This window comes from Artibeus jamaicensis, unplaced genomic scaffold (assembly GCF_021234435.1).
Source record: "Artibeus jamaicensis isolate MK-2021 breed Jamaican fruit bat unplaced genomic scaffold, CSHL_Jam_final contig_332, whole genome shotgun sequence".
In the NCBI taxonomy this organism is placed as follows: Eukaryota; Metazoa; Chordata; class Mammalia; order Chiroptera; family Phyllostomidae; genus Artibeus; species Artibeus jamaicensis.
The window spans coordinates 949,254-958,913 of NW_026521788.1; the positions used below are offsets into that span (position 1 = coordinate 949,254).

Sequence of the window (9,660 nt, forward strand, 5' to 3'; positions counted from 1 at the left end):
CTAAGATTCCCTTCCTGGGGCAAGTTTTTCTGTCTCAGTCTCTCCAGCTTCAAAGGGAGAGAGTCAAGGGTAATTTTCTGAGACTTTGGTTTCTTAATAACCAGCTGAAAATCAGTACACCAGGCAGCTTCAGGGTGGGAAAACTTTGGTCTCCTTCAACAGGAAGGTGAGGGAGAGCTCAGAGTCTTTTCAGGGGATCAAATGTAACCCCAAAGGCCCTGACCAGTTTGGCTCAGTTGGTTGGGTGTTGTCCTGCAAAGTGAAAGGTCACTGGTCTGATTCCCAGTCAGGGCACATGCTTGGGTTGCAGGTTCCATTGTGGGTTTGGTCTTGATCAGAGAGCGTAGGAGAGGCAATCAATAAATATTTCTCTCTCATGCTGATGTTTCTCTCCCTCTCTCTCTCCCTTCCCTTCTCTCTAAAAATAAATAAATTAAAATCTTGAAAACAATAGTAACCCCAATGCTTTAACCTAGTAAGAGCTGACAGGGGACCATCAACTCCATATTTCTGTGTTTGGCGGCCAACCTTCTCTTCCCTCACCCTCGCTTGGTTAGTGTCAGCAAAATGATCCACAGTCATCTCAGTTCTTCCCAATTTGGGCCATGGAGACACAACTGAAATTCATCGGATACACAACTGACATTGTATGGAAGGAATGTTACCAAAAGGTATTTCTTTTGTCATATCATGAATTCTCATTCAGTCAAAAGTTGCATCTTCTGGCTGCTTTGATCAGATTAGGAGAACACTTTACCTCCGAGTGGAAGGAGAAAAACGAGGTTGGTGAATGTGCCAATACACAAGCAAAATCATACTAGTTGCAGCATGTGACTTCATGGACCATTGACATTTGTCTAAAGTTTTGTTTATCTATGTCTTGTCCTCTCCTCAGCCAACTCGCTTAGCTGTTTTGAAAACAAAACAAATTTCTACTATGGTTTTGAAATAAAGCTGCATCACAAACAAGTGGTAGGTGAGCTTCAAAATGGTTCGAGCGAAGTACCATAAAGTAGGCGACCACCGAGGTCGCTAAAATATTTCCTGTCCTGACCACTGTTGCGTTTCTGGAGAATATTTAACAGGGAGGGTTTTAATGCTTCTAAAGATGTTGAAACTAAAGAACAAATATTGACCCAGAGAGCTCCACAACTCTCCCCCGAAAGGGAGTAAAATACATCCTTTATAAAATGAAAAACTACTTGGCCGAAATATTCCCAAACCCCTTCTCAACTGGCCCTCAGAGGGCAGAGGGGCCAGTTTGGCACGGCCGGGGCCGGGCACTGACGCACCAGGCAGCATCACCATAGGTCCTCTCGCTCTGGGAGGCCACAGTTTTCCCGCCAGGCCGACCTGGGCCCCCCGCCAGAGCAACTGGGCCCCGAGGCCACCCCAGGCCGCAGCTACGGCCCCTGGCACAAGTGCTGGGTAACTAGGCCAGGGCTTGTTCCCGCGGCTCATGGCCGCTGAAGAGTTTGGGCCCCCGTCGAGGCCACCCTGCGAGGCGGCCTCACCAAACTCCGGGAGGCACTGGGGGCGAGTCCCTGGCCAAAGGGACCCTCCCCGAGAGCGGGCGCCGGTGAGTCAGGGCGAGTTATGCAAGTGCCGGCCCGCCGGCCCCCGCACCTCCCCCCTGTGCATTTCACTCGCCGCGGTTGCAACAGCGCGACCCCCTCCCCCCGGAGCTATAAAGCGGCCGAGCGGCTCCCGCGGCGCGCTCGCCTCCCAGGCTCCCTGCGCGCCCGGTCGCTCCGGTCAGGTCTGCGTGAGTCTCGGGGTGGTGAGCTGCACCCGGGGGAGGACGGGCGGGGACGGAGCGGGCTGGGTGGCTCCGCTGCCCTGCGCTCATGGCGCGCGTTTCCCACAGGGCGGATTCCTGGGCGAGATGGAGTGGGTATGGGCGCTCGTGCTGCTGGCTGCGCTGGGCAGCGCTCGGGCGGAGCGCGACTGCCGGGTGAGCAGCTTCCGAGTAAAGGAGAACTTCGACAAGGCTCGAGTAGGTATCGTCGCGGCGGCCCGGTCACCGACCCCCACTCCCCGCGTTCGCCCAGCCCCCCGGCCCGCCGTGTACTGCAGACACCAAACCTGCTCTCATCTCTTTCGCAGTTCTCCGGGATCTGGTACGCCGTGGCCAAGAAGGACCCCGAGGGCCTCTTTCTGCAGGACAACATCATCGCCGAGTTCTCCGTGGACGAAAACGGCCAGATGAGCGCCACAGCCAAGGGCCGAGTCACTCTTTTGAAGTCAGTGTCCTCTGGGCGGCAGAGCTCTCTGCGCTCCAGGGCTCCCCGGGCTGAAAGCCAAACCCTGACCCTGGAGGGATGGAGGGAGGAAGCCTTCTGCCTGGCCTGGCTCAGGATCCCCTTGGCTTTTGCAGCAACTGGGAAGTGTGCGCTGACATGCTGGGTACCTTCACAGACACCGAGGACCCTGCCAAGTTCAAGATGAAGTACTGGGGTGTAGCGTCCTTTCTTCAGAAAGGAAGTGAGTAATCAGTTCAGTGGGACTGTCTTGGGGATGAGACCCATAAAATGGCCATATCGGTTTCTTCTCTGGTGCTGCCCTTGGAAGAAAATGGTCTGTAAGTGGCAGGAACCCTCTGCACTGCCTCAGGCTAGGGGCATGAGATTGGGTGTAGTTAACCCCCTTCTCACCTCCCCGGCCCACCAGCTGAAAAAAACCTGGCTCAAGCCCAGAGGACCTTTGGGCTTATCAGGTGACCTCTTCCTGCCATTTTCATGTCCTGCCACTGCACTTCCGCAGGACGTGACACCTTCTCCAAGCTCCCACCTCCCCAAAACCCAGCCCACATCGCCACTCCACGGGGCTTTGCATTTCCTCTATCTCTCTGGGCTGAATCCCTGACACAGCTTGACTACTTGGGACCCCACCAGAGGCTGGGAGACCCTCATCCAAGGATGCCGGGAGCATGATGCATAGGGCTGGCCCACTACTGCCTGGTGCCCTGCCTGCCGATGTTGAGATTCTGAGCCAGGCAGAGTTCCCTTGGTGGCAGTGACCTCTTCCCTTCCTCCTATGCACTGAAACTCATATGGCAAGGGGCAGAGTATTTAAGACTCTCAGAAGAGCATCCTAAAACTTAGCCCGACCATGAGAACACATCTGTATGCTTTTCTGTTTTCCCTCCATTTCTCTTAAATTTCAAATCTGGAGCCTACTTGGTACCTAGAGAATTATGCAAGCTGTGAGCGGGGGAGTGGTCAGGATCATGGGATCTTAGAGATAGTTAACCCTACAAAGGGCATTCAATAACCAGATGAATACACTAAGGCCGAAAGAATGAATGTAGTGCTTTGCCCACAGTTATACCAATAGTCTGTGAGAATCAGTGTCAGAGCCAGGGCTTCCAATCAGGTGGCCCTGAACAGCAGGGATTCCTAATACAGACCAACTTTTACAAAGTATTGTCTGAGCTCTCCTGTGAAATAGGCCACAGGGGACTGTTTGGGGGGACTCTCCTAGCTGGTGATCAAGGGCAGAAGCATTCTTTATGTGGCCCATCATTATGCACACATACCTTGATTTTCTCTAAAGCTGTATGTTAGATGAAATTGCATTTTTTAAATCAAATTGCATCGTCAGCACTGATTGACACGGTACAGATGCATATGTTATTTTACAAGGGGTAAAAAGCTTTTATCCTTAGAAGTAATAAAATTATTACAAACGATACAGCAAAAGCTCCTCAGGTGAATCAATTAGCATAAAATGTATACTTTTCTGACAATGGATTATACAAATCTACACTGGGGGTACAGATTACTGATTTTTAGAAAGCATAAACACATAATGCTCTGTGGCATTTTAAGATGCACTCCTCGGGGGACTAGGAATCTGTTGGTACTGCACTGGGGAGGGTAGAGAAGGCCCCAGGAGCGGGCAGGGCTTTGCCTCTTGTCTTTCACCTTTTGCCTCCTCCTGCCCCAAACCAGATTAGTTCTGCTTTTCCCTCTTGTAGACCGAGTTTCCATCTAGGCTTTCATCTGGAGAACAAGAGCGTATCGACACATTGAAAGTGACTGCTGTGATGTTGAGATAACTTCGCTATGGAAGGTGTGAGGGCGAATTCCTGCTTAGGTTACGTTTCAGAGAAGCTGTGTGGTGTAGGGGTTAAGCATGCAGGCTAAAGTTTGACTGCTCGAGTTAAAATCCTAACTTGACCCCACTACCTGTGGGACCTTAGACATGCTCCTCATCTCCTCTGTGCCTCAGTTTCCTCACCTGTAAAAGGAGGTGACCATAGCACCTACCTTAGGGAGTTGTGTTAGGAAGAGGCAATGAGTTAACCTGCCGCAAGCACTTAGTGCCTGAGGCGAGAGTTCTCTCTGAGTGTGTGATGTTATTACTGCTTAGTTCTCTCCCCAGTCATGAAATAATAGCTTCATAGTCTGGGTTTGGGATGATAGGAATGTGAAGAGCATCAGGTAGAGTCTCTCCTTTTACAAATGAAGAAATCAGAAAAGCCCTGGCTGGTGTTGAGCACAGGCCTATGAAGCAAAGGGTCGCTGGTTTGATTCCTGGTCAGGGTACATGCCTGGGTTGCAGGCCGGGTCCCCAGTGGAGGACACATGAGAGGCAACCACACATTGATGTTTCTCTTCCACTCTTTCTCCTTCCCTTCCCCTCTCTCTCTAAAAATAAATAAATAAAATATTTTTTAAAGAGAAATTGGAAAAGGCCCACATTAGAGAAGTGACCAGCCTAGGGGCACACAGCTGATACCTGGTTCCGATGACAGGAACCAGCTCCACTTTGACAGGGCCTGCTGGGTTTTTCCGGTGATGAGCAGAACTAGCATCACACCGCCATCTGGCTGGCTCACCTTGGGCGGTTAGACCTGAGAACTGCGGGGGCTTCTCATCACTTTAGGTGACTGGAGGACACAGGTGAGGGAGCTGAAGGGGACGTTCGGACCCACACAGCAAGTCAGAGTCGGCTCCCTCTCACTGATGGGGTGCTGGTGGGGGTGTTTTTTTGTTTTGGTTTGTTTTTGGACTGGTAATCAACACCTCTATACTAGTCTGTGTGGGTACATTGTAGGCGCGGTGGCCGTGTAACCCCACTTCCAGGGACAATAGCAGCCATGTGGCTACTGTCTCCATTCTCCCTAGTTCTGCTGTGTGCAGATTGCTGCCACTCAGAGATGTTTGGGGTGTCTGACTCTCCAGCGGGGCCCCCCTTCCCCAGGCCACTGGCAGCGAGGAGGTTGGAGGCCTGAGCTCATTCTTTCCAGCAGGGCTTGGACGGCTCATCTCTTGTCTTAGGAGGGAAAATAGGGTAAAGATTGTTACAATTTTAAAGGTTGTTCCAATTTAAAGTCTTTATCTCTGCATTATTTAGCCAAAAAGAGCCTGGGGATAACACCAAACCAACTTAGACCTTTTTTTAAAAAGACTTTATTTATTTAGTTTTTGAGGGAGGGAGAGAGAAATCAATCAGTTGCCTCTCACACACCCCCGACCCAGGCATGGCCTGCACAGGGAACTGAATCAGGGACCCTTTGGTCCTCAGGCTGCTGCTCAAGCCACTGAGCCTGAGGCCCATTTTCCACCTTTTTAAAAAGTGAAGAACAGGAGTCAATTTGCCTGAAACCCAGCTTTGAAAGTTACTTAGTTACTATGTTAGAATTCATATCTGGCAACAACTCTGAGGGGAAAAAATTAAAGCTGTAGATTTGCTGAGCTAACAGCCACCTGGCTCATGAATCGGGGTCTCATTTCAAAGCAGATTGCTTTCGTGTCTGAGGTAGGCTGCTGGGGCGCCTGTGACTGACAGACACAGTGAGCCCCATTACCAGTGGAGAAATGACTTCATTCTGGGAGAAGGAAGACTGCCCAGGAGCCTGTGGGGGGAACTGGTGGTTGGGGCGGGGCCCAGCAGGGGGTCCCTTGGCTTCATTGCCTGGCCCTCCTGCTGAATAACTGCATGGCCACCACTGAGTAGCCACTGAGTGCCCAGCGGGTGTCTGGGCATCCCCACCTGACCTCTGATACTCTCCGTGGGTCCTGAGAGGCGCCACGGTGGCTCATTCTTCCTGGGGAGCCTGGAGCGAACTGAAGCAGAGCCTCTGCCACTCCCTCTTGTGTAGCCCTCCTACAAGGCCTGGGTTTGTTCTGAATCCCGTCAGGGGGGCGCTCTAGGGATTCTCAGGGCCAACAGGCACGACTGGAGCTGACCTAGGGCGAGCGTTAGCGATCTCCCTCGCACGCTGGGGAATCCAGGACCTCTGTGTTCCTCCAGTGTGGAGCATGACAAAGGGCAGAACCATCACTTCCTTACGGACCTGGGCGTGAGATGGAGATGCAAAGCCTTTCGGTGTCTTGTTCCCTGTGCCTCCAATTTACTTACTGCCTGGAGACTACGTGGTGTACAGTTTATGCAAGTGGGCTGCAGAGCCAGGTTGCATCCCAGTTCTGCCCTGCTCTTTGGCGTCCTGGTGAATTGTTGGGTTTCTCTGTGCCTCACTCTCCTCGTCAGTAAAGCAACAGAGTGCCCTTTGGGGGCCCTGTGAAGAGTAACCGAGAAGACGTGGAAGTGTCTACACAATGGCTGACGTGATAAGTGCTCAGAAGGCCCTGTTCATGCTTATTTGTCAGTGGGAACGTTACATTAGGTGGAGACGTGGCACTTTTTACCCAATACAAGGGATTTGCATGAACCTGAGCACTGCTGTTCCTCCACGGCAGAGCCTTCACCTACGTTCTCATTTCTTGTCCTGCCTGAGTCATCATTTTCCCCACCTTCGTTTATGCTTATTCTTCACGGCTTACATCCCAGTCTTAGGAATAAATATAATGTAAATTTTTCGTAGGCTCAACTCTGCCTCTGTTGGGGAGGCCTGATGAGCACAAGCCCTAAAAAGGAATTTCTGATAACAGATGGCAGGCATCCAGTGCCCCCAAAGCACAAGCTACTGTTTTTGCTAGCTGGAAAAGTGGGCAGAGTTACTAAACAGGAAGTAGGGGGGAGCCGGGAAAGCCATGAACCAGGCCCTCAGAGTGGTGTCCTCCAGGGGACTGAGGCAGGAGGGCAGCGCGGCCACTGAGATGACGGGGAACTAGCTGATGTAGAGCATCTCAAGAGACACACCTTGAACGCTGGGGACAACATAAGTCGGTGGCCGTCAGACATCAGCCACAAAGGCGTAGATCTTCTTGGAGGATAGAGGGAGAAGACACCACAGACCTATTGTGGCTCACGTTCTCGATTGTCCTTTAAAAAGATGCTATCACAGTTGTCATCAGGGTGAGAGATAATCAATGAAGTGAATGAGGTTGCCCCAACTCGGAGCATTTTTCTGTAAAGCAAAACAAAATCCTTCCTCATTTTCCCAGTTTTATAAAAGCTGTCCAAATTCTCTGTGGCCTCCCACTCCTAACAAAGTGAAACCAGGTTCGGGAAGTCGCTGGCTTCTCAGGGGTGGTGAGTTTCCCTGCTGGCTGAGCTGGCTGAGGCAGGGCCGTGGCTCTGGCTTTCCGGTTTGCAGACGATGACCACTGGATCATCGACACGGACTACGACACCTATGCTGTGCAGTACTCTTGCCGCCTCCTGAACCTCGACGGCACCTGTGCTGATAGCTACTCCTTCGTGTTTGCCCGCGACCCCCACGGCCTGCCTCCAGAAGTGCAGAGAATCGTGAGGCAGAGGCAGGAGGAGCTGTGCCTGGCCCGGCAGTACAGGCTGATTGTGCACAATGGTAAGTGGATGGGCTGATGGGCGGGAGCCGGGGTAGCACCGGCTCTCCCTGAGGGTTGGCGGGCAGTGAGTTTGGGTCCACTGGGCAGAAAGCTGTGCTTCGCCTGCGTGAGAAAACAGGGAGCCTTGGGAGCCTCTCTGAGCCCAAGTCTGGATTCTTCTTGACCAGATTTTCTCAGTAGCCTTATTATGGGGCTGATGCAGAGGGAGTGGGCAAAGGCCTTTTTCCAAAACCCTGGTACTTTTAATTAAATAAAACTGCAGGGGACGGTCTTCCTTTTTTCCTGCCAACTCAGCCTAGTCTGTAGTCACATGACTTTGCCCCTGGCTACACTGACCCTGCAAACCGTTCTGACTGAATTTAACATGGTTTGGGGTTCAGCGGCCCCAGTGACGAGTAAAAACTTAGAGACATGATTTTTCTGTAGAAATCAAACCAAATTGACTGGCTGATTTGCCTCGCATGTTTTGAGAGTCCCTGGAATGATCACTGGGTCTATATACAGATACTACCCCCATCTGATCTTGATTTAAAAACCAGAACATTCTGGAGAAAAAGGATGCTGTCTACTTGAATCGACAGTCACTCCCTTGGGAAACTGGGCTTCAAAACCCGAACACGGCAACGCGAAAATGTAGGCAAAGAGAACAACACTGAGCTTTTCTGCTGGTCCTCTAACTAGCTGAGCAGAGCTACGCTGGGCAGGTAGAGAGCCCAGACCGAAAACACAGATCAGTGCAGTTTTGATGTTTCACCCTGAAGTGGCCTAAATGACGGGCAAGGGAAGGATTTCACCGCAGCCAGACTCCAAGCCAAACCCTTTGCCTACATCTTGTTTAATCCTCGGAGACCCCTTATGAAATAGATTCTCTTACTATCCACATTCTCATCTGCCCAATGAGAAAACAGAGGCTAAGAAACATTGCAAAAGTTGCTCCAGATCTGTAGTAAGTAGCCGAGTTGGACGCAGACTGAGGTGGTCGTTGCTGTTGTTTTTGCGTGTGGTGCTGAAGCCCCCTGTGGCGCCATCTGGTGATAGGCAGCACAGGATGCGGTGAACGTTCTATAAAACAACCTAAAGAGCGGCTGAGGTCGGGCCCACTTTCTGAACTAGGCAGATGCACCCCCAACCCTTTGAAATGCAGTGAGGAAAATTTAAGACAAATAGAACACTATTTCATACAGCAGACCCCACTGCCCCCAGAGGAAGTCAGAGGGTTGCAGAAACAGCCTTTAGGATGTTTATGAATTACAGCCCTATCCCTCTGGCTGTGTAACCGCACAAGAAGGGCTTGAATAAGCCGGGCCCTGAGGCCGCCATGGCATTCATAGTGTACATGAACTCGGCCCATCTGTCTGTCACCAGTGCCTTTGTTTTCTGTTTTAGGTTACTGTGACGGCAAATCAGAAGCAAACCTTTTGTAGCAACATCGAGGATGTCAAGTTTCATTTGGAAACTTCCCGTTCTCACTCAGCCTTCAACTCTATTTATCTTAGTTTAGTTTGGCCGTCTCTCCTCCCCTTTCCCTCAGGAAACATAAAACCTTCAGTACCCCTGAAAATATGTGTGGGAATAAGTGAATCCGTTTGCACTCAGCTGGATGTACGTTTTTACCGGTGGTTTCTAAGGAATCATTTGAGGCTTAGGATTCCAGACTTGGATTCATTAAAATATAATCTCCTGTTTCCTATGATTTGGGTTTTCATTTGTGTGTGTGTGCTTGTGTGTGCAAGTGTGCATGTGTGTGTTCGAGAGAGAGAGAGAGAGAGAGAGAGAGAGAGAGAGAGAGGGAGAAGTCCTGCAGACTGGTGGGTAGGATGCACTTTTATATCCCGGGAGGTGTTCTTTCCTCCCTGGTTCTTTATGACCTTTGGCCTAATCTCCATTAATGACTCTGGCGTCTCCCAATTTCCTGAAAAAGGATGTTCCCATTAACCCA

General features: G+C 51.0%; 2 protein-coding genes across 4 annotated transcripts in view; one reads left to right on the top strand and one right to left on the bottom strand.

The window, feature by feature from the left end:
- The window catches only part of PDE6C (phosphodiesterase 6C), a 48,909-nt gene extending 46,737 nt beyond the window's left edge, over positions 1–2,172 (bottom strand). Inside the window, exon 1 of the mRNA XM_037156700.2 lies at positions 2,086–2,172. The gene's annotated coding sequence lies outside the window, so the exon portion shown is untranslated. The remainder of the gene's footprint in view (positions 1–2,085) is intronic.
- Positions 1,656–9,411, top strand: RBP4 (retinol binding protein 4). 3 transcript variants are annotated; one of them, XM_037156711.2, is made up of 6 exons: positions 1,656–1,759; positions 1,868–1,996; positions 2,107–2,243; positions 2,378–2,484; positions 7,508–7,720; positions 9,108–9,411. In XM_037156711.2, the coding sequence occupies exons 2-6, from the start codon at positions 1,886–1,888 to the stop codon at positions 9,143–9,145; spliced, it is 606 nt and encodes a 201-aa protein (XP_037012606.2). In that variant the 5' UTR covers positions 1,656–1,759; positions 1,868–1,885; the 3' UTR covers positions 9,146–9,411. The 3 variants fall into 3 exon arrangements, with proteins under 3 accessions (XP_037012606.2, XP_037012605.2, XP_037012607.2); XM_037156710.2 differs by having other exon boundaries at positions 1,660–1,765; XM_037156712.2 differs by having other exon boundaries at positions 1,717–1,780.
- The last annotated feature ends 249 nt before the right edge of the window (positions 9,412–9,660 follow it).